This window comes from Pezoporus occidentalis, unplaced genomic scaffold (genome assembly GCF_034315485.1).
Source record: "Pezoporus occidentalis ecotype Australia unplaced genomic scaffold, CSIRO_AGI_Poc_V1 ctg175, whole genome shotgun sequence".
Lineage (NCBI taxonomy): Eukaryota > Metazoa > Chordata > Aves > Psittaciformes > Psittacidae > Pezoporus > Pezoporus occidentalis.
The window spans coordinates 1,713,699-1,741,128 of NW_026913586.1; the positions used below are offsets into that span (position 1 = coordinate 1,713,699).

At 48.6% G+C, this 27,430-nt stretch overlaps 3 protein-coding genes across 8 annotated transcripts in view; 1 reads left to right on the forward strand and 2 right to left on the reverse strand.

Moving 5' to 3' along the window:
• IFT172 (intraflagellar transport 172) overlaps positions 1–5,418 on the forward strand; it is a 34,341-nt gene extending 28,923 nt beyond the window's left edge. The window contains exons 41-48 of the mRNA XM_062614402.1: positions 271–381; positions 1,132–1,251; positions 1,890–1,985; positions 2,270–2,329; positions 3,105–3,203; positions 3,519–3,672; positions 4,888–4,979; positions 5,256–5,418. Coding sequence (XP_062470386.1) covers positions 271–381; positions 1,132–1,251; positions 1,890–1,985; positions 2,270–2,329; positions 3,105–3,203; positions 3,519–3,672; positions 4,888–4,979; positions 5,256–5,345 — 822 coding nt within the window. The 3' untranslated portion in view covers positions 5,346–5,418. The remainder of the gene's footprint in view (positions 1–270; positions 382–1,131; positions 1,252–1,889; positions 1,986–2,269; positions 2,330–3,104; positions 3,204–3,518; positions 3,673–4,887; positions 4,980–5,255) is intronic.
• On the reverse strand, positions 310–8,634 carry KRTCAP3 (keratinocyte associated protein 3). Of its 3 annotated transcripts, none has more exons than XM_062614417.1 (6): positions 8,379–8,634; positions 8,237–8,296; positions 7,520–7,720; positions 6,722–6,856; positions 6,290–6,381; positions 310–436 (listed from the first exon to the last, which is right to left on the reverse strand). In XM_062614417.1, exons 1-5 carry the CDS (start codon positions 8,574–8,576, stop codon positions 6,298–6,300), a joined length of 678 nt encoding a protein of 225 aa, XP_062470401.1. In that variant the 5' UTR covers positions 8,577–8,634; the 3' UTR covers positions 310–436; positions 6,290–6,297. The 3 variants fall into 3 exon arrangements, with proteins under 3 accessions (XP_062470401.1, XP_062470400.1, XP_062470402.1); XM_062614416.1 differs by lacking the exon at positions 310–436 and adding an exon at positions 5,679–6,146 and having other exon boundaries at positions 8,379–8,633; XM_062614418.1 differs by lacking the exons at positions 310–436; positions 6,290–6,381; positions 6,722–6,856 and adding an exon at positions 6,863–7,409.
• A 55-nt stretch (positions 8,635–8,689) lies between these two features.
• The window catches only part of NRBP1 (nuclear receptor binding protein 1), a 39,885-nt gene continuing 21,144 nt past the window's right edge, over positions 8,690–27,430 (reverse strand). For 2 of the 4 annotated variants that reach the window (XM_062614404.1, XM_062614405.1), the window contains exons 8-19: positions 26,118–26,141; positions 14,763–14,846; positions 14,465–14,523; positions 13,199–13,297; positions 12,991–13,123; positions 12,622–12,724; positions 10,758–10,808; positions 10,517–10,652; positions 10,373–10,426; positions 9,975–10,038; positions 9,833–9,888; positions 8,690–9,631 (exon numbers count right to left, since the gene is read on the reverse strand). In XM_062614404.1, the coding sequence (XP_062470388.1) occupies positions 9,533–9,631; positions 9,833–9,888; positions 9,975–10,038; positions 10,373–10,426; positions 10,517–10,652; positions 10,758–10,808; positions 12,622–12,724; positions 12,991–13,123; positions 13,199–13,297; positions 14,465–14,523; positions 14,763–14,846; positions 26,118–26,141 (962 nt within the window). In that variant the 3' untranslated portion in view covers positions 8,690–9,532. The remainder of the gene's footprint in view (positions 9,632–9,832; positions 9,889–9,974; positions 10,039–10,372; positions 10,427–10,516; positions 10,653–10,757; positions 10,809–12,621; positions 12,725–12,990; positions 13,124–13,198; positions 13,298–14,464; positions 14,524–14,762; positions 14,847–26,117; positions 26,142–27,430) is intronic. The other 2 variants (XM_062614406.1, XM_062614407.1) reach the window with 2 other exon arrangements.

Below are 27,430 nucleotides of genomic sequence, written 5' to 3' on the forward strand. Positions count from 1 at the left end.
GGGAAGGAGCTGAGTATTTGTGTTTGTTTTGAAGACTGTAACTACCAGATCCAAAAGGAACTATGTTTGCTTGTCTGAGAGCACTGGCTGGAGGAAGCATTCTTCCCTGTTTCCTTGCTTTGCCCTGCAGCACCCCTTGCAACCAGCAATCTTCAGCAGTGCTGCTGCAGGAGCTGACATTCTCTCAGCCTGTGGTTGCAGGAGCAGAGCTCCAGACATTCACAGACTCCCCACTGGGCTCCCTCAAGAGTTCTCTCCTTTCTGTTGCAGAATTTCAACATTTACAAGCGTCTCTTTCTGGAGATGGTGAATGCACCCGGAATGAATTGTGCTGAGGCCTACTCCAGCTGGGCTGACCTGCGTGATGTTCTCTTCAGCCTGGTGAGTGTGAGCCATGGCCACCATTACCTGTTAACCTCCAACATCCTGGTGGCTCCTAGCAAGGGAGAAAGAAGAACCAGCCCTTTACCAGGTGACATGGGCAGTATTTGTAGAACACAAGACAAAGGGAAAGAGGTGACAATGTGGACAATAGAACAAGATCCTGTGAAGTGGACATAGCTGGGCAGGAGAAGTCAGGGAAGATGACCCTGCACTGAAGGCCAAATCCTAGAAGTGGGTCTGGACACCGGCACTTGTGGAGCTCACTGTGTCACTGCTACATGGGAGCCTATCACAACATGTCCACTTTTTGTCTTACACCCATATTCAGCAGCCTGGGTGGGCAGGGATCTGGGGAAAGCAGAGAACTACTCAGCCTGCAAAGTAAGAGTCCTCCTCATCTCCCCAGTGAAGCTTAGAGCCTTCTACTTCTTCCCTGTCCCAGAATGCCTCAGCCAGAGCCCGTAATTGCCTCTTCTCTGTTTCTGTCCCACAAATACCCACCTCTAGCACAAACAAATTCCCTTGTCCATCCAAACTCACCTCTGCTTCCAATGCTATCTGTTGTTGCAGCACTGTTGGTTCTCCCTATCTCCCACAGCCTCCTCCCTTCAGCACTCTGTAGGCCCACCCCTTTCCTAGTCCCTGGATATTTCAGATCCTTCTCTCTCAACTTCTCCCTGGATTCAAATGGGTGAAGAGTGTCCTTGTGCTCTCATGTTCTCATCATTCTACTTTTCTCTTCTTCAGTGTGAAAACATAGTAAAGTCAAGTGAGGCAAACACTCCAGCACATGAAGAGTTTGAAACGATGCTGCTGATCTCTCACTACTACGCCACCCGCTCTGCTGCTCAGGGTGTGAAGCAGCTGGTAAGGTTTATGAAGTTCCTTTGCCAAATCACCACACTGAGTGGAGAGCACTGTGGGCACGTGCAGGTTTGGGGTTATTCATGATTCACTTTTCCACTTCATGGATCACTTACACATTATGGATGCGTGAGAATGGGACTACTGCCATCTGGGAGCCCCCCACTAGGAGGTGGAACTGGAGATAGTTTAGGCTCCTTCTAGTGGCACCGGCCCCCTGCCACTGAGGCTGAGATGTAAACCAGAGGGAAATTGATCAATATGCTTTCCATCACTTGTGAGAGCAGAGGCACCAGTAGAAATTTAGGGATCACACAAAAATCTGGTCTTCCCAGGTTAGGCATTGCTCTTCAGCTGTCCCGGGCCATGAATCACTGTTACGTGGGATGTGGGAGTTTGGATGTGGCTTCCAGTAAAAAATAGCAAGGTTCTGTAAAGCAGAAGAATTTAATCTTCAGGTGACAGTCCTCCTGTGTGTTCACACGGGGTATTTAGGGTCAGGACCGACATTTTCAACCTTTGTTGCATATTGGGAATATGTGGGTGCAAAGTCCCTGCCATGAGTCTGGGGCAGTATGATCTCATCCAACCTCATTTTTCTGTGCTGAACACTGTAGCTTTACTGTCCTCTGTGTCTGCAGGACACGGTGGCTGCCAAGCTGTCCATTTCCCTGCTGCGCCACACTGAGCTGCTCCCTGTAGACAAAGTGTTCTATGAAGCTGGGGTAGCTGCCAAGGTAAGAGCTGTCTGCCACCAGAGCAGCTAAGGAGGTGGAGGACCCAGGACTCAGGGTTTCTCAACTTATCTTGCCCTTTTCTTAACTTTACCTGTGCAGTTTACCTGCACTGGTAAACCAGCAGCCAGACATGTGCATTGAGGGCCTTCCTCTATTACCTGTGCTGCAAGTGGGATGTTGTAGCACAAACAGAACCACATCCTTTCTAGCCCTCACTCAGGCAGGATGGTTGTGGCTGTGAAGATAAGCTGCCTGGTCTCACTTTGGGTTCCTCTCTGTACTAGGCAGTCAACTGGGAGAACATGGCGTTCATCTTCCTGAACCATTTCCTGGACCTCTCAGATGTACGTATAGTCTGCTGGAGGGAGGGCTATCATACTTAAAATGGGCTGTAGGACCTTGGACAACAATGGACCCTCAACCTGGCCAGGGTACTCCTGAGGCTCAAATGTGGCAGCACATGTTTGAGCTGGTGTTGATGGAGAGCCCTGAATGCTGCTCAGCATTCAGTGTGCACATCCCCTACAGTAGCTGTGGAAGGACTTGCCATGCAGGGCACCTGAGCAGCCCTAACTGCTGCAGCAAGGAGTAAGTTGCCCTGACAGTTTAGGCCTGTAGTCTTCAGGGCTGCAGGTGCCATTACAGCTTTCAGGTTGATCTCATCCAAGTTGTTCCAAGGGAAGGAAATTACCTGAGGGGTGGAGGCCATGGCCCAATGTTTTAGCCCCTGTGATACAAGCTCAGGAGTCCCCCATGCCAGTCAGCTCCTTCCCTGACTAGCAGATTGGTCACCAGAAAACACCAAACCCCAGGAAGCTGTCAGACTTTACAGAATGAATCTTGCAAGTGCTTTCAGCAGCTGCTGGGGAGAATAAAAAAAGCTCCCCATTTCATCTTTCCCTTCTTTGAGACCACCTGACAAGTTTGAGTAGCACAGTGTCTCAGGGGCACACATTCTGTGACACTGCAGAGGGTGACCATAAATGCCACCTCCCAGGAGGGCTCAGTCACTGCAGCACTGGTAGATGGGGCATCAGTAATGCCATCCTCCGGATGCAGATTGTACTGTGAACACCAAGGATGGCATTGCCTAGTGCTCCACCACTTCTTCTTTCTCAGGCCATTGAAGATGGGAACCTGGATTCTCTGGACAACTCTGATTTCCAAAACACAGACATTCCCTTTGAAGTGCCACTTCCAGCCCAACAGCACGTGCCTGTGAGTGTCATCTGCCTTTTTCAGCTCCCATGAACAGTGATGCTGCTTTCATGGCTCTCTGAACAGGGACTGAGGCAAGGCTGGGACAACCGTTCACTACAGGACATGGAAATGTACTCAGTGCTCTCCCCCTGCCCTCTGCCCCCCCCAAACACATGCAGCCCCAGTACACACACACATGCACACACACTCTTACGCTCCCCCCTACTATAAATGCACATACTCACCCCATAGATACACAGTATGTGTGTGCTGCTCTCCCTAGTGCAGCACCTGGATGGTGGCACAGCGTGCAGTGTCTCCTCTGCCCCGCAGGAGGAGAAGCGGGAGGAGGTCAGGGACTGGGTGCTCACTATGTCCATGGACCAGCGGCTGGAGCAGGTGCTGCCGCAGGATGAGCGGGATACCTATGAAGCCTCCCTGGTGGCAGCAAACACAGGGGTGCGCTCCCTGCCTTGTGTGCTTACAGGTAAGCTCCAGCCCCGCTCGCACATATGGAAGGGAATACAGTGACATGCAGGGAGTGGGAACATGTTGCAGGGGGGCATCTGGGAGGGAGTTGCTGGAAGAGGAGGAGGGGGACTGTGAGGCTGCAGGAAGCTGTTCTGCTGGAGGAAATGGAAGGATCCTGCTGTGTGAAGAAGGGCTAACTAGGTCTGTTCAGCCTTGAGAAAAGAAAACTCAGGGGATACCTTATCCCCATGTTCCAGTATTTAAAGGGTGGATACAAAGATAGAGACTCCCTTTTTACAAGGAGCTACATGGAAAAGACATGGGTTGATGGGCACAAGTTACTGTTGGGAATTTTTTCCTCTTGGACACAAGGAAAATTTTTCACAACAATCAGCCATTGGAATAATGGGAAGTGGTGGACCCCCAGACATTGGGCACTTAAGATTTGACCAGACAGGTGCTGGGACATCTAGTCTAGCTCATGCTTTGCCTACAAAGGTTGGACCAGATGATCCTTGAGGACCTTCCAACCTGGGATTCTAGGATTTTTTACTGTGAGGGTGATGGAGCACTGGAACATATTGCACAGAGGTTGTGGCATCTCCATACTTGGAGACAGCTGAAAGTCATCTTGACATGGTCCTGGACAACTGGCTGTGGGTGGCCCTGCTCAAGCACGGGCACTGGACCATATATAGACCCGAGATCACTTCCAACCTCAACCATACTGTGTTTCTGTGATTCTGTGACTGCTCAGTCTGGCACATCATCACCTACGAGACTGTCCAGGCTGGCCTGCACTGACACACACGTACACATGTAGCTCCTCTCCTGCTTTGCCCTTGCTCCACAAAACCCATCTATTCCAGTGAGTACCATCACCATTTGCACACTTCAGTAAGGGATTGGGGTGCAGGACTTAAAGATTGGGTTCAGTGAATGGGACAGCACAAGTGGGCCACCATCAATCTGGCTCTGAAGTTCAGGAGGTGGAATGCTGTCATTGGGTACACTCACTTGGGTATAGGACAGCTCAGCCTTCATGTTCCTTTGACCCTGCCACAGTGGGCATTCCCTCATTCTGGTCTCTAAAAGACAGAGGTGGCATTGTGCCCCTGCTCTGCCCTGTGGGAGCAGCCCTCACCAGCTGGCCAAGGCAGAGAGGGAAAGGGTGCCCAAGGCAGGGGTCTGCTGTGGGTCTCTGTTTCTGAAGGTGTCACTGTATGACCAGGGTACCCTGTGCTAAGAAACAAGATAGATTTCAAGCGGCCAGGCCGAGAAGCCAACAAGGACACGTGGAACAAGTTCGTGATGGCTGTCAAGGTGAGCCAGGCACCCCACGGGGCAAGGAGACAGGCTGCAGGGTGTTCAGCCTCTCATGCTGACAATAAAACATTGTCCCGCTGGGTGAAGATACGCTGACTGGGGCAGTTTTTAATGCACCCCCCTGTATGCTGCTGGGTGGGGATTAACCTCACTTACAGTGCTGGGGCAGGGCCAGCCCTGCTTGTGCAGCTCTGTCAGCCCCCAGGGGTGCCCTTGGGTGGGGGGTGATGGCAGTGTCCCCTTGCTAGTGCCAAGGCCTCTTTCATTCTGCAGACATCCCACAGCCCTGCATGCCAAGATGTGCTCAAGTTCCTCAGCCAGTGGTGTGGGGGACTCCCAAGCACCAACTTCTCTTTCCAATGAGCTGGACCATGGCAGCTTTCAGTCCTGTTTTTCAGCACCCTCCACTTCCACCCTCAATAAAAAAGTTTCTTAACCCTGCTGTGCTCCTGTTTGTCAAGGGATGCAGAGCCCAGGAACACAGATAACTCCCACTGCACGGGGCCGTAACCCTGTACACATGCATGTCTCGGCCTGAACCTAGCTATGCTAAACATGCACCTGCCACCATGATGGTCACACTGGGACCTGACTACATCCCTGTGCCTTGTGAGGGGGTGAGCATGGAGATGGGCTTACATCCCAGCTGCATTGTCACTCCATCGGGGCCCAGAAGTCATCTCCCCTGGGAAGCACTTAGAGCAGTCAGTATAAAAGTTTATTTACTCAGGGAAACAAGAGGCTCACAATAAAGGGATTCGTCACCTTCCATTCCTTGTTCTACCTGAGCACAGGTACAGGGAGCTGACCCTGCCTGCTGTGCAGCAGGGCCACCAGGACCCTGCCTGTTGCACCTCTGCCTGCCCCCATCACCGCGTGTAAAAGATCGATGGAGCCTTCAGTGTGCCCTGAAGGGCCCTGCAGCTTGGGGACAGAAGGGGACAGTGTCTGGGGCGCACAGCACCTGCTGGGCAAAGGCTGGCTGGTGACCATGGGCAGCTTGTGTCTGGAACCCAGGTCTGTCCCAGGCAGGGTGGTGGGGCTGGTGGGGAAGGCAGAGCCCTCACCCCCTGCAGCCCACCCTACCCACACCTAGAACAGGAGCAGGAGCACGGTGCAGGTGCAACTTCACCTCACTGGGTCACAGCACTCCTTCAGCACTACCTGGGAGTGAAAGAGTATGTGTGAGTGCTGCAGGGCCAGGCATCACACCAGTACCTCTGGCCAGTATTCGGAGCATGTACTTGGAAAGAGGCATTTCAGGGGCCCTCCCATCACCCCAGGCACAGCCGGTGCACTGCACTCACTTCTCCAGCTAGGTACAAGACTCAGCCAGCCCTGGCAGGAGCTGCTGCATCTCGCGTGGCGGTCCCTCCTTCGCTGTGCTTGGTCCAGCAAGCTAGTGAGAGGGAAAAGAACCCAAACAAAAAGAGGGGATGTGTGAAGAGCTGGGTCAGGTTGGGGGGATAGGATTCACTCAGGATAGCCAAGACAGAACAGTTTTAGCTATCAGAGGGATGAGGAGGGTCCCTCTGCAACTACCCAAGATGAAAAGGTGCTAGTTTGTCTCCAAGGCTGGCTAGGAGAGGTTTCAAAGTTGACATTCCCTCCCTCCCATTGCTGACTGCCTGCTTATGGGGGAACACAGCCCCAATAGAACCCAGCACCTTCATAATGCTGCAAAAGGGCAGCAGTGATGGGGCAGAGGAGGGAGACCCATCCAGACGGATGGTGCATACCTGCTCTTTGGTGTACTTGTGTGAACAGGGCCCAATGCCCCGGAAGATCAGAGCCACCAAACAGCACCTGCCAGACAGCACAGCTTCTGCGGCTGCCAGCACCATGGAGGGGAACCAGAGCGCCAGGGCTGTGTCCTGCGGAGCAGAGGGTTGGAGGTCCCACAGGGAGGCTGGCATGCTCCACTGCACCCAGCCAGGCCCATGCAGCTGAGCAGAGACTGTGCAGGGGGGAAGAAAGAGAAAGAAAGGGAGTAGGAGGGAGAGAGAAAGAGTGGCAGAGAGAGGGCTGCACACGGGAGAGTCAGTGAGAAAGCTGGGGCTGTTCAGCCTGGAGAGGAAAGCTGCATGGAGACCTCATAGCAGCTTTCCTATGAAGGGAGCCTATAAGGATGCCGGAGAGGGACTCTTCATCAGGGATCATAGTGACAGGACAAGGAATAATGGGTTTAAACTGAAACAGGGGAAGTTCAGGTTAGATCTGAGGCAGAAGTTTTTCCCTGTGAGGGTGCTGAGGCCCTGGCACAGGTTGCCCAGAGAAGCTGTGGCTGCCCCATCCCTGGCAGTGTTCAAGGCCAGGCTGGACAGGGCTTGGAGCAACCTGGTCTAATGGAAGGTGTCCCTGCCCATGGCAGGGGGTTGGAACTGGATGAGCTTTAAGGTCCCTTCCAACCCAAACCATTCTGTGATTCTGTGAAGGAAAAGAAAGAAGAAAGGGAAGAGAAGGAAACAAAGATGAAGCAGAGGCAGGAAGAACTGGTGGGAGTAGGGGTGCAGTGCGTGGTGGCCCTGCAGACTCACATAGATGCGAGTGGTGTTGAAAGGACAGTCGTTGGTCGCTATGGCTGCACGGGCGTCAGCAGGCAGCGCAGAGCTGTTGCAGCCCGTGATGAGGTGCGTGCCCCGGCTGTTGACGGTGAGGGCGATGGCCAGCGCCAGGCCCACGCTGCACGCTGTGGACAGGAGGCAGTTCAGCAGGGACACGCTCAGCAGGGCCCAGTGCTGCAGGCAGCAGGAGAACAGGTGAGACCGGGGCTGACCCAAGCTGGGGACATGTCGGGGCTCGGCGCTGCCACTGCATGGGGCCAGACACCCCACAGCTTCCCACAGCCGCTCTGCAGCGCAACGGGGTGCTGGGAGCCCCTCAGACGTTTGCACTGAGCGAGCACAGGTAACATCCTGCACGCTCCAGCCCTGCGCTCGGACGAGGCTTTTGCACCTTCTGCGTCCTTTGCCGCTCCCAGGCAGCCCCTTCCCTTGGCTGGGGAGCCCCAGCACAGACCCGGCCCCCACCAGCAGCGCACAGCCCGTGGGGGGATGCCTGACCCCGGCTGCACCTTCCCCGCCCGCTGAAGTGTTCGTGCCGCCCGCCCGGGGCTGAGCCGCCGAGGCGGAAGAAGCCGCCGGGGACAAGGTCCAGGGGAGCGGCTGCGGAGGGAACAGAGGCCGCGCCGAGCCCCGATCCCCCCCCCCCCCGTCATGTCCCGCGCCTGCTGCCCCCCGCGGCCCCGCACTCACCAGCGCTGCCCGGGACAGGTTGTGCGACACCAGGATGGCGACGATGCCCGCGGCGATGCTCTACGAGGAAGAGATCCGCGCTCACCGCGGGGCCGGCTCCCCCCCCCCATCCCCATCCCCATCCCGGCCCCGCCGCTCTCACCAGCAGCCCCGAGACCACCGACACCACGTTGGCCACCGCGTACGCGGGGGTGACGGCGCGGCTGGTGCCGGCCACATGGCGCAGGACGGAGCCGTGCACGATGGCTCCCAGCGCCAGGCCGCCGTGCCCCAGCACGATCAGCCCCAGCCCGGAGCGCATCAATCGCCGCGGCTCCACCAGCCGCCGACCACCGGCCATAACACCGGCTCCGGCTCCACCGTCCCGCCGGGAGCCGCCGGCACCGCCCCGGGGCAGGGCCGAGCCCGCTCCACCTCCCCCCCGCCCTGACCCGGAAAGAGGCAGCACTCGCGTATTTACAAAACAGTTTATTAAAAATAGGAAATGATAGAAATGAGATGCAGGAGCGGGACCGCGGGCTCAGCCCCGCCACGCACCCGGGACGGGGGGGAAATAAGGGGCCTGTGGGGCAGGTCCCAGCGCTGCAGCTTTCCCCCGGCTCCCCCTCAGCCCCGGGGAGAGCGGGACGGGTTGGGCCAACACCGGGCTCCGGGCAGCTGCAGGAGACGCGGCCCCGTGTGGGTCAGCACACGCCGCAGCGCTGCACGTCCAGGGCATGCCCAAGTGCAGGGCTGAGCAGCTGTGCAAAACGAGTAAACAAAGTGCAGCCCATGGGAGCAGAGAAGGCAGGCAAAGCGCCAGGCAGGAGCTGGGGGAGCCCGGCCACCCCTGGCTCCCTGTGCCCGGGAAGGAAGGGAGTGAGTGGTGGGGGCGGGAGGGGGGGGCAGGGCTTAGGGGCTCACCCCTGCTTACCTTTAAATTAAGAAAAAAAAAAAAAGAAAAACAAAAAAGAAAAACAACCGTTTCTGTGCTGTGCAAAAGACACTTTGTACAATTCAAACAGAACAAACTCCATGCACATGAATGGGGCTACAGACCACCCCAAAGCCAGGACCCAGCTCCACGGCACCACCTGGCAAAATCCCAACAAAAACAGGGCTGGAAATAATACTGATGCGCAAAGTCCCCTTTAATAGGCGGGCAGGGAGGACTGTTGCTGAGCCCAGCCACGGCACATGCAGGATGAGCTTCCAAGCACTGCAGCTGGGGTCTTGCTGATGCCCTACAGTGATGGACAGACACAGAAGGGGTCACAGGCAACAAAGCTGCACTGGCCGCCTGGGCGCCGAGGTGTGCTAAGATGACACCGTCACTGCCGTTAGGGCTCCGTTCCGGGTGTAGTAGAACTTGCTGAATGCCTCTTCAAGTAAACAGGTAAGTCTGCTCTGGTCAGCCTGGGAAGAACAAGCTACAGTGAGGGGCTGGCCCAGTTCACACAAAGGTAAGAGCTTGGCTGGAGTCTGTCAGAGCACACAGGCAAGGACATGTCTGACTTTCTACCTCCCCACCTAGAAAGGGCTGATCTGGCATAAACCACTGATGTATGACAAAGGAATGCAGACCTACATCCCTACCTGAGCCTCAAGTGTGCTTACCTCACTGATGAATCCAAGCTGGACCAGTTCAGCTGCCAGCTCTTGGATGTTATCATCTGCAAAACATGGAAGGACATAAGTCTCAGATCAGAGCGCACTGCTTTCCCCAACGCACCAAAGCATGGGGATAAAAGGTACTTACTGGGCTGCAGGTCACAGCTCAAGTGTCGATTCAACTTGTCTTCCAGTTTCAGCAGCAGTGTTAACTGCAGGGTAGAGAAGTTCTCATGAGGGACTGCAGTCCTGCAGGCTGCCACAGGCAGAAGCATCCCCAGAAAGCCCCATCAGTGCAGGAACCACCCCCCTCCAGCACCAGTAGCACCATCCTGTGGAGGAAGCCTGAATATGGGGGTGCCAAAAGCATTTTCTATGTGCCAGGTTTGCCACAGGCACAGGCCTGGACCTGGCTTTGGGTTCCAAGGATCTGCAGAGGGTCCCACCAGGCACCAGCACCACACCAGTACGCTGAAGCTATGGCCTCTGCACAGCTGCCCGGGTACAACCCCCCCCAACATTCTCAGACAGAAGGTGGGAACATACATGATGCTTCACTCCCTCCTCTACTGACTCAATGTTGCACTGCATCAGCACCACCTGAAACAGAAGCAGAGACACCCCTTGACTGGCTGCTGCTGTGCAACACAACTGGCTGAGAGGAGGAGGAATGGAGCTCCCACTACTCACCTTGCGGGTCTCCACTTCAGCAGGCTCTGGAGTTGGGGTTTTCACTGATGGTGGAGCAATGGGTGATTTCACCACCACCTGCTGGGGCTGCTGGGGTCGTGGCATCCCAAAAGCTGTGAGTGGGTAGATGCCATTCCTACAGGAAAGAAGCAAGGCCTGAGGTTATGCCTCCTTGAAACTTCCCAGTCTCACACAGAGTTAAAGTTGCCCTTTAAAAAAAAAACACAAACCAATGTCTCACCTTACATCCTCCAGGAACTTGTCCAGCTCCAGTGCTGGAGACTGTGAGAAGCTGGCAATAAAAAAATAATAAAATGAAATCCTGAGATGAAAAGTTATCTAACAGAACCATCCACTCAAATCTCTTCAGATGCAGTTTCAAATCCCTGTGTCCTAGACTATGGCTGCATCAGTGGGCAGGATGAGTACAGACAGGCAGCCAGCCAGAGGTGATAAAGACTTCAATCTTCCTGTATAGGAAGCAACTATTCATAGAAGCTAAGGATGAGGCAGCATTTTAATTATGGCAGAACACGTATCACTTCCCTGTACAGAGTTGTCCAATGCAAACAATTATTTGGGAGCTAGCCCAATGACACCATGCTCCTAGCAAGGTTTTTCAAAGACATCTGTTATACCAGATCCATGAAGCCATGTCCCATCTCAAGAAGAGCAAGGGCACACAGCACTGCAAAGGCAAGGACCTCTGCAGCAGCTGATGGCACAGTATAACCAGCTGTATCTCTCCAGACCAGAAACTAGAATCTGTACTTCAGGATGTAATGTTCTGCCCAAATATTTCTCACTGGAGTTTGGGATACTTTCTGTTCCCTAATTTCTTTCCCAGACTGTTTTTTCATCTTGCTGGCTTCTTAGTGTAACATCCCACAGGAAGTCTTCCTATGAATTCATTTTTAATTCCCTAGCCAATAATTCCATTGAACACCCTCCTTGCTGACAGAGGACAGTAAGCACTGACAGCCTCTCCCCTTTGTGCCACAACTTGTCATATGTCTACTGCTCTTCCTCTTTCTCACCCTCGAGGACATAGAGTTCTTCCATGTGATGACAATGACTTCCAGGACTCTTGACAAAGGTTGCAACTTTGTATGTGTACACATAAAGCTCACTTCATAGAATAACAGAATGGTTTGGGTGGGAAGGGACCTTAAAGCTCATCCAGTTCCAACCCCCTGCCATAGGCAGGGACACCTTTCACTAGACCAGGCTGCTCCAAGCCCTGTCCAACCTGGCCTTGAACACTGCCAGGGATGGGGCAGCCACAGCTTCTCTGGGCAACCTGGGGCAGGGCCTCACCACCCTCACAGGGAAGAAGAACTTCTTCCTAATAGCTCATCTAAATCTTCCCTCTTGCAGTTTAAACCCATTCCCCCTTGTACTATCACTACATGTTCTACTGTCAATTCAGTAGCCTGAGCACCCCAGGATGCCAGGCTACCCTGAAAGCACCCTGGTCTTCTCTGGTAATACAGTATCCATATCTCATTCTTTTCATCTAACCCCTCAACCAGGCAAGATTTCATTATCCAAAATGTAACATCACTTTTTGGCATTCTACTTGCTCCATATGCTTACTTAGGGAGCCACCTCTATAGTTTAAATGGCTGCTTTGTGTTACTAATAGCTGCTAAAACCAGCTTTTCCCTTTGCATACTGTAGAATGAGCTGTTCCATTAAGAAAACACCGAGGAACCATTTCTCCAACATGCTGGACTCCATCTGAGAAGCCTATGACTGATCAGAGCCACTTTCCCAAACTGTTCAATCCGGTTTTGCTCAGGACTGTTCCAACTACAGTGTGCTAACTTCCCACCCCTCCATCTGGGGAACAATTCACATCTCAGCTGCATGGGATCTGTTCACATGATGAGTGCAAGATCTTCTTCCACCCAGGAGTTACCCTCCACAGAATCTTTTGTACCCTTCACCAGCAGCACCTACCAGCTCCCTTCTGTTTCCCAGTGTTGGTATTTCACCACTAACTTGATCCCAGGAAGATCCATCAGTGCTCACACCCCAGTGCCCTGTCATCTGTTCCACATGCACCTGAGCAGTTCCCTCCAGGCACACTACAAGGTACTCACATCATCTTGACTCCTTCCCTGTCCACATGGTTAATCTCTGCCAACACAGCACTCATGTCAAGGTTTTTGGTCATTTCTTCTAAAGCATTTTCAGGAATCATATCTATTAAAACAAAAGTTAGAACAACTGCAATTCCTTTCCAACCTAAGAAAAGCAATAAAGACCTCAGAGGCTTTAGGCTGTTAAAGTCACTCGGAACCATAGTCCTCCAGGCTCTGCAGTGACCACAGGTCTGTTTCACAATGCCCTGGTCCCTGGCTGTTTAAAGCAGCATGAAGGCCTTGCTTTCTAGGATGCCAGATGTACTGACAACTTATGGAAGCTTCACAAGAACACAGGAATGTGGCAACCTAGGACTCCATACTCACGCTGATGTCCAACAATACAGTGAGCAGCCAGTAGCTTCAGTGATGGCACCTCAAACAACGCCTGATGGAAAAGTAGCTCCCGGGCAGTAGGACGTTTGCCAGGATCCTGCTCTAGACACTTCTGAATGAACTCCTGAAAAACAAAACTTTTATGAGACCATGTGTAATGCCCGTATGTCTTCAGGGCCACTGATCCCTCCTCACTCACCCTCTGCAAGGGGTCCTCCAGCAGCTGGATGGCACTGTTAATGGCCTCCTGGGGCACGTAAGACGACTCTCCATTACCCTGTATTTCCAGTACCGCCATCTGCAAACACAAAGCAGTGCATCAGACTTCATGGAGAATTACTGACTGCACTGAACGGAGCTTAAGGAGACCACTGCCAAGCGTGAGATCATAACAACCAAGTTGTGTGGTGCTATTTAAGGTCACAGTCTGTGGAGGCAGAGAAAGAATGACAGCCTCATTATGACTGCTTGTTTCTATCTAGCAGCCTAACAGATTGCCAGGGAGACCTGAAAACTTTGCCAGCATCACCCTGGACAGTACATATCTCCATTTTGAATCTCATGATCCATTGGCCAGTACTTCTCCTTGATAGTTCCCATCCCTTAAATGAAGCAGTAACTGGATCACTGCCAGAATCTGACAGTGTCCCTTCTGGCTTTATGAATAGTTCTATATTACAGGAAGAAAAGCAAGCACACAATGCCGTCCAGAATTGGCTTCAGCCAACTCATACACAAATTCCCAGCTAGGAAAGGCTGGCAAAAGATTCTGGGGAACATCTTAAGATTCAGCTCAAGTTTTGCCTCCTGAAAGTTCTGAGCTTCCACAGCTCTCTTCCTACTTCACTTATGGGATGTGCAGCACAGATAGAGAATTCTTCGTTTTGGCTCTTGCTGACAGTTCTTCCCAGAAAATACTCCTACTTACAACTCCCACTTCCTAGACTTGGGCCTGCTGATTGCAAGGACAGAGGAACCACTAAGCTGATAAGATCATGTACGTCAGACCCGTGCTTGAGTGCAATCACAACCTATGTCAGGCAGGGAGAGGCTGACCCAGAAAAGTTATGGACTACATCTGTCATCTCCTCCAGACACCACAGGAAGAACAGGTACTCCCCAGAAGGGGAATTCTGTTCTCCATGTACTCTGAAGTACAGTTTATAGTAGTAACTGTTCCCACCAGCCAGTGGGTCAGACTTCAGAGGTGGACAAAACCTGCACAGTAATTAATTACACATTAGGAATTTCAGAAAGAACTACCCATTACTGAGCTGTATCTTACTAGGAGCAAGGCATGTGGGGGAGCTTCAATAGGGAACCATCCAAGGCAAAGTGCATTTAGCTCAGAGAATGAAATGCTCTTGTTAACCAAGCTAAACCACCCATAACCACAATACCTACAGAGCCATCTCCTTCCCTCAAATTCATTCTCTTTAGCACAGTCAAAGTTTTCCACACTCACCTCCAGTGCACACATCCCAAAGGAGTAAATGTCCACAGCAGTGGTGACGTTGGCAACTTCTGTAACACAGAAATAAGGTAGTGTTATCAGTCCATCCCTGCATTCTCTCCCTCTGCAGCCTTCTCTCCTTCCTCTGCTATCAAAAGACTGAGGAGTTGAAGCATTTAAGCAGGCAAATAACTCAAAACTGTTAATGCAACATCTGTCATGAGCCTGTAGCTGAAAACAAGATGCAGAACAGCTTGGAAGCATTAGTAAGGCCAACAAAACCAGGCTTGCAGCTGTAGCCACACCCTACCTCCATATTCCGGGGCAAAGAAGTGCAAGTTCTTCTGCTCCTCACGACAGGTCTTCACGTGGTTGTTAATTGTGTCCGGTGCCACTAGAACAAAAGTCATGAATGCTTAGGATGCAGGAAACTGTAGCTCATCCCTGACTAGATCCTAGGGAACACATGCAACTCAGGGCCCCCTGGGTAGCCAAAGGGGCAACAGAAACGAGTTTAGTTGACCCTTCATCAGTCCCTCATCTAAGGTCACCTGCACTGATACATTTCTCCACTGTTTCCTTGGCTGCAGTTCGACTAAGGCAGCTTAGTGTTACTCTCCAGGAGCAAACCTGGAGACCAGAAGAGCAAACCTCTAGATCATAGCTTCTGCTACATAGCAAGACAAGCTGGGAAGTTGCACCCTGTTGGAGTGTAAGTCCTGAAAGCACCTAACTTAAATCAGATCTGTAACATTTGTCACAAACAACTCAACAGAAGCCCTAGAAACAGCCAGAGATGCCAAGATCACTGCAATTAGTTATTATTAGAAGGACAGACCTACAAGGCAACTTTTCACATATTGGCAGGGCATTGGTGCCAAAGTGCCTCAAGACAAAGTCAAGCAAAGCTGCTGAATGAGGAGAGATGACCATCCTCACAGCAGAAGTCTCCCAGCAGCCCCCACAGCTACAACCACAAACCACTCAGAGGCACAGGGAGAGAATAACTCTCAGCCATAAGAACAAGCAGAACACAAGTATGGACACCCCCTCACCCCCCTTCCCCCCAAAAAAAAGCCTCTGGGACAGCCAATCTGAAAACACCATGAACAACTTTCCAAAACTAAGCAGCTGGCTCCACCAGAGAGAAACACCGAGGTAAGCAGAGAGAACAGAATGATCATCCATCCCTTCTGAAGTTCAGCGTTCACCCTTGAACATGCCTGGTCCCACAGTCTCAAGCTGCTTTGTCAGTGTCTTGAACAATCACAACTGGTCCTGGTCTGTACTGCTACTGCTGGGCTTGGGTAGGATGTGCACTTGTATTTTTTCCAGGTGTTCCTGGATTAGGGTAGCACATACCAAAGAGGATTCAAAGGAATGAGACTAGTTCCCAGCCTCGGGGGAGAGATAATCTTTGGGCTCTATTCAGAAAAGAAAGCTCTTCCTTGGTAAATCAGCTCAACCTTGCTGTTGCACATACCAAACCATATTATCTTACTCGAGCACTGGAAATAGAGCTTGCTCCAATGGCCAGAGTCTACTTTCCCAATCAACCATTCCTGAGTAGTTCACTGCTTTTTGTTCTTGCACTAGCTTTTATCTTAGGAGTCCAGTAGATTACTTCAATTCCTAGTGCTTACCTCTTTACAGACACCACAAGTTCCTCTCAGCTTCACAGCACTACACTTACTTACAGTAAAGTAAAAAGTAAAGAGTAAAGTAAGCTAAATTCTGTCTTCCTCTTAAGACTTGCTCTGCATTTTGTCAGTTACACTGACTGCTTTAGAGGAACTCTGGCCAGGGCCATGCACAATCACATCGATTCTCTCTACTGGGGACTGTACCACTGCACATTCAGCAAGTGGGTCAAATTCCTCTCCCGAATAGCTAGTAGATACCAGATCCTCCTCAGTTCCCAAATGAGCAGCTCTGGAATTCTATGCAGCTTTGTATTTTGCACTATTGAGTTACAACTGGAATTTGTTCATTCCTCTAATATCTCCCTGAGCCTCTAGAGGATATCCTGACCTACCTCAGCATCACACGTTCCCAACGTTTCTATACATCCTCAACATTGATGAGATCAGTACTTGAAAGACTTCAAACCCTTCTGGTAGGGCAGCCCTTTTTCAGCATCAGCCCTGTCTCCATGCTTCCAGCCAGCGTCCAACTCAGCATACAGTAAAGCACCTGAGGTTTGTCCAGCACAACAGGTTCTCATACTGGGCCTTCTAAAGAGATTCCCAAACATCCATAATGGAGAAGTCCTGTTAACTTGCTTTGGTCTACAGGCAGTATCTGCCTTAAGTCACCCACTGTGTACGTCTGGTCTATAAGTGGCTACTGAGAGAGGAGAGGCTACATCAGGTCTTCTCCAGCAGCTGATTTCCCCATCATTACTCCTCTTTCCTTTCTGTACATGTTTTGGCCAAGAAATCAAGATCAGGTTTAAGAGTACTGGCCCCTTTGCCCTCCAAGTAATTTATTCTTTTCTATCCAAAAGAACAATTCATCACTGTAAAACCAAACAAATTAATGTCAAATGACATTTTGCCTTAAAAACCCCACACCCACCAGGCACCCATGGCCACTCATGACTTCCAGAACTTTTGCTGGAGGCTTGCAGGAACCAATTTTGCCTAAATCTATAGTATATCACTGATGGGTATGAGGGCAAGAGATAAGGACAGCTACAGTCCTACAAAGGGACAGAGACTGAGTACATCCAGAAACGCAATATTGCTGCAGATGCACAACCACCTGAACACTGACCAAGAACAGATTTTTCCTCAGAGTATCCAATACTGTTAAGATTCTTGCATTCCCCCAAGGACCAGGGTGTAATGCATCACAGAATCTCGCTGATCCCGAATGTGTTTTGTTCCCTGTCTACATGAACTATAACTTTGTCCCAGTTTTTCTTGCAACAGAGTATGCTTCAGAAAGACTTCAGAAACCCTTCTGCTGTAAGTCTGAATTTTTATTTTTGTTTTAATGGAATACTGGGTGTCTTTGTGCAGCATGCAATATACATGAGCTACCAAATAGGTGGCTTTGTGAACCCTGGTAAACCTAACATCTATTGGATGCATGACAACCTCTGACTACCAGGAACTAACTGGCCAATCTGAGGATAGAAAATAAGATTCATAAAATAAGTCTTGGATTTGTTCTGCCTTTCTTATCAGTACAATGGATTGTAAGAATAAACAGGAACCCATCTTCAGCTGCACAATTCTTTACAGTCAGAGGTCTGGCAACCACTACCAAGATCCTGCAGCCCCATTGTCTGACCAAGGCCAGACCCCTGGAGAAGGGCAGAGGCAGCAAGGCCTGCCCTGAGAAAGAGGCAGTTCACTGTGTGAACAGTGCCAGCACTGCAGAAACTCAGCACATACCATCAAGTGTTGGACCAATGTCTTCAGACAGGAATTCTGGCACAGTACTAGGAAGGACAATGCTATCCTGCCAAACATGAAGCAAAATAGCCAAGTGCAAAGTAATTTTCCAAATGATGCTCTGATTAGCTTAATTTTCCAATGAGTCTTTAAAGACTATTACTACTGCATGTTGGATGGCAAGGGCTAGTTGATTATCCAGCCATTCTGTTCTTTGCTCTTGGGCCCCATTTAAGAACAGGGAAGAGGCAGTGATCAATCACAAAAGGTATTATCAACAGAAACCTTAGCCAGTGATGTAATATAGTCACTCCCATACCAGAAAGGCAAGTCAATGAAATCCTCTGGAAGCCCAGCCTCTATCTATGATAGTTGTTTGTACCTCATTAAGGACTTGATAATAAGCTTCTCTGCATCCAGGTCCTGTGGACATTTTGCAGTGTCAGGAGGCATTTCTGGAAAGAGTTGTGCTTGCACTGTCTGTAGGAACTTCCACCTCACACACACAGAAAGTCAGTCTCGAATTAGCTGTTGCAGGCCACCCAGGGATCTATCCCACTGGAATTCTCAAACAGGTTTTCTGTCACTGTTGCAGAGCCTGGCACTGTTTGATTAGCCACACTTGGCATGCCTCTTTCCTGTTCTAACAGTTTATATCACAGCTCACGTGAAACTTGGCTAGAAGTCACATGCATAACCTTGCTTTGTTATTGCAAAGCTGAAGCAATGCAACAGTAGAGCAATGGCTTAAGACCACCAGATTCTGCACTGTATGCCTTAGGGCAAAGCAGAGACAGCTTTGCCAGACACACATCTGTTCCATTCATCACTGTGACAGCAACAAGCTGCTATTGAAGTCAACTGAAAAATTCTCTCTGAGAATGTTAAACAAGGCAGACAAAAGTGTTGCATCTCATGACAGTATTTTAGAAGCTCGGACAAGAAACATTTGGTTTGGTCTGTTTTGGTCACTATTGTAGGTCCATCACCTTGGTGTACAAGCCATTTAGCACAGATAGAGGCTGGAGAGGAGCTTTGCCTGAGCGTACATTTTAAAACAAGCTCTTTTAACTGTACAAGAGAAGAACAAACACTTTAATATGCCTCTGACACAAGCTCTTCTGAATGACTTGCAGATGGTTGCTACCTGCCATTCACTGCTGTATCTAGCGATGATTTAATTCTGTGAATGATCAGATGCATGAAGGCTAAAGGCAGTTATATTAAGCAAGACAAATAACAAAGGTTAAAAAGGAAAGCCCGATCACCAACATTAACAATGAACATGGCTTTCTTAGCCACAGAGAAGATGACAGCAAGGGCCAAACTACAAGACATAGCACTATATGACTGATCAGTCTGGCATAGAATCAGCAAAGCAAAGATGAACATTAGAAAAGGATTCAGCCAAATATGGTGTCATGCAGGGCAGATGACAGGAAGATACATGAAACACAAAAGAAGGTAGGACAAGCAACTTGCCTTTGGCAAGCTGAACTCAATCTGACAATAAAAACATAAAGAGAAATAATTACCATTACTACAGGAACCTGCGGTGCTTGCAGACTTCTCAAACCCTCAAGGACATGCTAGAGGAAGGAGCTCACCAGGGTAAATGGACAGCTCAGAGTGCCCATCAGTCATTAGGAGAGTCAGCCAAGAATGAGCTTGGTGGCATTAATTCCCAACTGTCAGCAGTGGCAGGTTTTAGCAGAGATGCCCAATCACCCAGCAACCTGCCCTTTTAAACACTACATGCTACAGAAGACATTTTCCTCTTGTCCTGTGTCCAATTCACACCCACCTTGCTCTGCATTCAACATTTCCTCCCCGCATGTACAAAAGACAGCCCTTCCTTTCCTCCTGAAGTAGCCACTGAAACGCTTGGTCTCTTGCAAATGCCTAAGCGTTCTCCAAAGCAAGACTGTATTAGCACACTCTTCTAGTAAAGTGCTCAACTACACCATTCTCCATGTTTCAGCAGGCTTAGAAAGCAGAAGGCAGCAAGATGACAGCGAGAAGGATCAACAACTAACCTTTAATATCAGCCCCAGGCTTGCTATGCAATCCAGCAACAGGGGATGATTAACCATCCTACCTGTGCTGCACTGTACCAGCACCACAGGGACACAAAAATAATCAGCTGAACACAAGACCATCTGTTTGCAGCTATGAAGGAGTGGCCACAGGGCCAGGACAAGTATGAGGCCACATAGCTATCTTCTGCACTCATACTAAAGACATTTTCACTACTGCAAAAGGGTATAAAACTGCATAAACACAAGACATTTCACAGTTCACTTCATTTGCCCACAAAGACAAATGCATTTTTATTAGGGAGGTCAAAGCCTAGAAAAATAAGCAAACAAGAAGCCATTGGAAACAGAAATGCAGCACACAGACATTAAACACTGAGTCAAACAGGAAAAGCAGGGCATATTTAACTTAATCACAGAATACAAGCATCCTACAGCCCTGCAGATCTGTATCGGGGATTGTAAACAGTGTTTGCAAAGTTATTTGCAACACTGAGTCATCAAAAGCAAGAGGATTGTATTATTTTAACAGTTGAATATCTGATGAGATGAAGAGGCAAAGAAGTTCAGTATATGAAAAGTTCACTACATAACAGCTCCCAGTATCTTATAACAGCCCCCACCTGCTTACATCCATGTTCATGCTCACCACATCCATTGACACTGTTTCTGAGTAGCAGAACTAATTTCTGCTCAAAACATTGCCCATGTTTTAAGTCAGAAAATTCTGCTGAAACAGAACCAGTGGTACTTGCAACAGAGAGCTGGTATCATACAAAAATTCATGTACTTTCAGAGAGCTATCCTTCTCCACAGAAATCAATACAGAACTGTAAAATCATGGCATGGTTCAGGTTGGAAGGGTCCTCTGGAGGTCAAGCTTGTTCAAACCTTCCTGTTCCAGCAGGGACATCCAGAGCCAGTTTCCCAGGACCATGTCCAGGCAGCCCCTGAAGAGCTCCAAGGACGGAGACTCCACTACCTCGTGGGGCAGCCTATGCCCGTGTCACCCTCGCAATGAAAAAACATTTCCTGGTGTTCAAAGGCAACCTCCTATAGTCCAGCTCCTGCCTGTTGCCTCTGGTCCTGTCACTGGATACCACTGAGAAGAGCCTGGCTCCATTCTCTTGGCACCCTCCCTGCAGGTATTTACAGACATGGATTCCATCCCCCAAAGCCTGCTCTGCTCCAGGCTGAGCCATCCCAGCTCCATCAGCCTTTCCCCACAGCAGAGATGATCCAGTCCCTCCACCATATCTTGGTGGCCCCTCACTGGACCATTCTGCCAGTCCCTCTTGCACTGGGGAGCCCAGCACTGCTGGTGTGGCCTCACCAGTGCTGAGCAGAGGGGAAGGATCCCCTCCCTTGAGCTGCTAGCAATATTTTGCCTATGCATTCCAGGATATTAATAGCCTTTGTGACAAGGGCACATTGTTCACTCCTGCATATATGAAGGCATGCAAATGAATGATAAGAAGGGAAATTATCATCCTGCATTAGACTTCTTGTGAAGCAGTGGGTGGTATTTTTATGTTTAAATAAAAACCTGTAAGTTTTAAACTTACATGTTTGACCACATCCATTACATGAAGCAGAAAGTGGGAGTAGGCAGAGCAGGAAATGGAAGACCATAGACACAAGAACAGATAAAGAGGATTTATCTTACAAGTACCTGTCAATCCTGGCTGCATGCAGGGTCTTAAGCAGGAACTTAACAGATGATTAGCACTTTATCTGAATGAGTTCATGATACAAACAACTTCATTCTGAACAAAGTGCACAGAGAGATTCAAAATCTGCACACAAAGCCAAATTCTAAGTTATAGACCAAAGGAACAAAGGTCCCACAGAGCAGGCAAAACCCTGCTTGGGTTGCATCTTCTGGCTGCAATACAGTTTTTATATAAAAAAGATGAAAGGGCAGTAGGCCTGCCACCCGGTTCTTTCTTATCTGAAATGGCAGGACAATCATTACCTGCAGTAGCCTCACATCACAGTGCAAGAATTACATGCAATCAGAAAAAACAAGAAAAAGACATTCACTGAAATGCTATGAACCAAGCTACTCTGGGGGAATCTTTTATTCCCAGAAGATATACACTGATAAAGTCCTCGGAAACATGACTGTGAAAGTTATTTTATGTTTTAAGCAGCTTTGCTTAACAGCAATTCAGACTGGACCAGTATAAATGCATATTTGATTAAAATGCAATTAGGGCCCACAAGTTTGAGTATTTCAAGTTTAACTTCCCTGAATTTCAAACTTCACATGTCTGATTACTGTTGTTTCACAACATGCTGAAGTGAAGCTGTGCAAATGGCCTTGGAAGACTTAAACAGAAAAGCTCACCCCCTGAAAGCAGAAACTAGAGTGAAAACAGTTTGGTCCACATGCCTCAAGGCCTAAATCACAAAAAGTGTCTAAGTTGGAAATGACCTCTTGAATATAGCTCACCCCCCATCGCTCAAGCAGGGTCAGCTAAAACAGGCAGGGGAGTTGGAACTATATAATCTTAAGGTCCTTTCCAAGCCAAACCAATCTATCATTCTATAAATTTGTGCCCCTTGCCTCTTGTCCCATCAGTGGGCACTATAGAGAAGAGGCTGGCTCCCTCCTCCTCATTCCCTCCCATAAGGTATTTATAATATTGAAATGACCCTTCTGAGGCTCCTCTCCAGGCCAAACAGCTTCAGCTCTCTCAGTCTCTCCTCATAGGGACAGCTGGTACAGTTCCTTAATTGTCTTCGTGGCCCTGTCAGGACTCTCCATTAAGTCCATGTCTGTCTTGTAATGTGGAGCTCAGATCTAGACAAAGCGCCCCAGATGTTGTATTGCCAGTGCTAAAGAAAGGAAGGATCGCTTCCCTCAATCCACCAGCAATGCTCTTTCCTAAGATATTGTTGGCTGCTTTTGTGTTGCTGGCTCACCGCCAGCCTGCTGTCCCCCAGGATCCCCATGTCCTGATCTGCAGAAGTGGTTTCACAGAAAGTTAGCCCTGAGCACGTACATGGGGATGTAAATACTTGCTAAGTTTATATTAAAGAGATCTTTCAAGAACCATCCGGAAGAAGCCTTCTAAAATGCTAATGTTCCACATGCCTTCAATCAAAGGACCCCAAAAGGAGGGGACATACTCAACTGCCATGCTAATACTAAAATACCTAAATGAAGACCTAGACGACAGCAAGACGTCCTTTGACACATCCTGGAAATCCACATAAAGACAGAGAAAAAACCCACAATCCAGCAGAGCTGAAGCAGCAGGCACCTGCTTTCAGTGCAACACAAAAAAGAATAAACCTGACCACAGAAAAGGCATGTTCTCATAACCTGGAGCACTGAAATAGGAAATTTAAACCTTTTCAGAAGATCCTATTTAATTGAAAATGACGATCAGTCTGGAAGACAGTTGTTTGCTAGTGTTTTCATGAATGAGATGACTCACAGCAGCACAAAAGCATCCTGAGCAAGGCAGGCAAGCACAAGAAGCAAGAGCCAGCTTTTAAGCCTTCTGCAAAATTAAAATGAGACTTTATTACCATGAAGCTATAGCAGGAGCCAAATCTGTTAAGTATGCATTCCACACAGTAACTTCGCAACAAGGCCAAAGGCACCAATTCTAATCACAAAATTGGACTTACCCCCCCCTCCCCAGCAACACCCTCCCCCCAACCACACACAATATCGTAACACATTCAGTCCAGTGCCATTTGAAATTTCAAAACCTAGCCACATCAGTTCAAAGCCCACTGATCATCACTTACCTATAACTGCTCCTCCTGCCTTGAGGTGCATGCTTATATACAAAAACCAAGGCAGGTCTCTGGTAACCATTTTGCTACTCCAGTAATCTTAACAGCAGCTAAATGCCTGACAATTTATTACAATTAGAAATTAACCTCATGCTATTCCACTGTTTATTCAGAGTTTCTCAACAACAGTCCAAACATGAAAAAATCTTCACTTTATGACAGGCTTTTACACCACTGGGATTCTCAAAGACAGCAGAGACCAAGATGAGACAAAGCCTTTATTGAAGATATATAAGTGACCGGCTACCACTTTCTGAAGCATTTTGGGAAAAAAAAAAGTTTCATTCAAAACTATTCCTCTCTCAGATCTTATTCCCTGGAGCACCTGTGGCCAGAGACAAACCTTTTCCCCTGCTTGTGAAAGCTTATCCTAGTTTTGCAAAGTTTCTAAGCAACTGAAATGTTTGGCTTGGTAGAGGATGCGCTTGACTTTACACATAAAACTGAATGGCTAGAAGCTAAACAACATAAATACATGTTAAATCTTCCTAAATGAATGCAAACATGGGTGAAAGATTTCCATTTTTATGATAGATTTTTCTATGTCTGCTCATTTCAACTATCCATTATTTTTTCTCTAAACCACACTTGTCTTAGTCTAAAATACCAAACAACAAGCAAAGCCGTATCCAAGCTACTCTAGTAACCCCTGTTTTATTTCTAAATGACCTACTGTCACAGGTGTCTATTAAGGATACGAAAACCAGCATAACAAGTCTTTAAACATCAGGTAACAAAATCCAAGACAATGAAGTAAGGACTAAGATAGAGATTAGTTATGAAAGCATGTCACTCACAACATTATGAGGCCAAAGCTCAAGCAAAACAGAAGCCCGATACTTACTGTTTTCAAACCCAAGTCACTGTTCAAGATCTAAGGATTAAATAATTTCCATCTCTCATATGAACAGTGCATACTGATATGACAGCACTGTTAAAACAAGTTCTCAAGAAACCAGCCAAGAAAGCTCAGTATTTCAAGGCCACCTGGTGCTGTTTCAACACAAGTGAGACACCACAGCACCTTCTTAGGCCCAGGGACCACTGGCTGAGGCCCTTCTTGCCTTGCTAGAATGAGCATCTCTAGTTCTACTCGCAGTGGTAACTCGATTTCTGAGAAGTGGCTTGCTGGTCTTAAGCCCTGGTGACATCAGCGCGACTGAACCCGCAGTGAAGCCCAGGCACAGTCCTGTTCCCATCCTGTGGGCTTGCTCCTGGACCAGTCAGTCTGCTGCTGGTGTGCCCCTTTCATGCCACAAAAGCAGCCTGCTGTACGTAACTGTGACAGCCCAACCTGTCCAGCTCACAGCACTCTGGCAAACAAGCTATCCCCAAGGGAATATGCCTTCTCAATGCCTCAAGCCCTGAATACATCACCTTCCCCCTCAGCTACAAAAGATCCCAGATTTAGCTTTCTGAGTCTCTCCTCTGCTGGAGATGCAAAGCAACCCACCACATCCTCCTCCTGCAAACACTAAGGTGGCACACTGCCCATTTGGACAGGCCCTTTCTTTTCCACCACTTCCAGCTGACGGTTAGTAGGTTCCCAACTCAGTAGAAACAAACTCTAACCCTTCTAATCAAGAACAACCCTGATAACAAAAAATAACTATTTAAAAGTGTAAATGCAGCATTCTATTTAATAGGGCTACAAATTGTAGCACTTGAGTCCTTCTATACTTCGCACCCCAGCCTAGTTCCCTCCTCATATGCACAATTCAGCCTGAAAACAAGAGCTTTGTCTGGGGAAACAAACAGTAAACCTTACTTCACAATCATGGACTCATTTGAACAGGATGTTTCCCTGGCCATCAGGAGCCAGACACATTCAACAAAACATTCATCTTAAAACCAAAACATCTAAGGAGTTAAAACTACAAGCAAGCAATTGGATAGCCAAGCACAAAGCAAAGGCTAGTCCAAGTTTGGTGCCCAGCCAAGTCTAGCAGAGCAGTAGCAGGAAAGAGCCTAATGTATGGGGAAAGCTCAGCTGGAAAGAACTCAGAGCAATGCATCCACTTGGCTTGACATGCAGGAGCCAGCATGCACTAGAGTCCATGGGCTAGCACACTAAGAACAAGGAGAGGAAGAAAACTAACAACCAGGAGACTTCACAAAGGGCAGTGCTCCCTCTCTGTAAGGCTGTGGCTGAGAGCATGAGGAACAGTTTGTATCCCAACACAGAATGCAGGGTCTCCAAGTGGGATGCATCTAAGCCATGGAATGTTACATAACAGCCGCCTTGGAGCAAGGGAACACTGCATAAATAATTTAGAGAGTGTGTATGTTTGTGTGTGTTACAAATATAGACACACACACATATATATATAAATATATATATATACACACAAATAAAATAATGTACATTACATATATAGTGATAGTCACATCACAGGAGCGGGGAAGTTTGCTCACCATTAGCAAATATCCTATGAAAGACTGTTGGAAACAGAGCAGCCCGTAAGCGGGAAGTAAAACAAGATAGAAGTCAATGAGTTGATGAAACAGCAAGCACTTAACATCGATAGAGACAGCTAGATCAGAATCACAGCAAAACATGGACAAGACTGAGAATCTGGCCCTGCCTCCAGCCACCTTTTTAAAATAAATTTATCTAAGAAATACAGGTGTTTCTTAATTGAGAACCAAAACAGGTGAAGGAGACAAGACACCTCTGACCAAGTAGAAGATTACAGCCAACTCTGAGGCTAAGCAGCTGGAAATTCTGCTCTTTCTGTTGAGTGCTTCACAGTCACTTAGCAACCACTTTCTGCAGACAGCTACCGTTCTCTACATCCAACCACAGATCTGGGCAGCAGAACCCATACTTACATACATGGTCACATAATTTAATAGCAGAGTTAAGACCAAGTAAGACTCAAGTCTCCTGGCACCTTGGCGTGGAACTGAAAGGAAACTCTGGACAGACTGCAATTAGATACTGAATCTAAAAGGTCAGGTATGTCAAAGGCAGTAAAGCACATACCTCAGCCAAGTGCCTAGAGCCACTATTTGCAAATATACTAGCACAACACTAAGTGTCCTCCTGTGCTAATGCAAGTCTTACTCGGCACATGCCTGTACATTGCCATGTCTCAGGGGCATCAGAAGACAGTACAAGACACTCCAATTTGAGGCTTCAGCTCTGTTGGGGCTCTCCAAGAGCTGCCCCAAGGGATTTTAATTCAACACCATCACCTTTTTCCATTTGTGACTGATTCTTACACTCCCATTAAGAATTACAAGAAACATCTCCCAAAATTACTTAACGCAAGCAAGCAGCAGCATCCAACATCCTGTCTGAACACACTGTTCTCCTTTACAGAGTACCTTTGCCATGTAACAGTAAAACATCTTACAGATGCTCCCCTTGAGGGCCCACTTGTTAGACAATACATACACAGATGAAACAAGGTGTTAGCATGTGAATCCTTTGGAAGAGCACACAGAAAACAACTTGGACCTCTCACAAGGAATGTTTTCATCTGACCACAACTCCAGAAAGCAGCTGGAACATTCCAGACACTGGGAACACCAGTTGTAAGTTTAAAAATTTCAGGCATCTTTCTTATCCTTATCACATACCCTACAAAGCTCATCACTTGATGCTTTTCCTCCTTAAGTTTACTAGCCTTGCATTTTATGGCACTAAAAGAAGAAAAGAGTTAGTAAATTAATGGATTATGAATGGCTTTTGCATTTAAGCAGTATGAGAAACGCTCCCTCTT

Excerpts from the sequence above, each read along its gene's own strand:
- KRTCAP3 (XM_062614417.1), bottom strand. The coding sequence starts at position 8,576 with ATGGCCGGTGGTCGGCGGCTGGTGGAGCCGCGGCGATTGATGCGCTCC. Across the intron at positions 6,857-7,519 it reads TCAACACCACTCGCATCTAT|GACACAGCCCTGGCGCTCTG; the intron begins GTGAGTCTGCAG and ends TCTGCTCCGCAG. Across the intron at positions 6,382-6,721 it reads ACAAGTACACCAAAGAGCAG|CTTGCTGGACCAAGCACAGC; the intron begins GTATGCACCATC and ends CCCTCTCACTAG.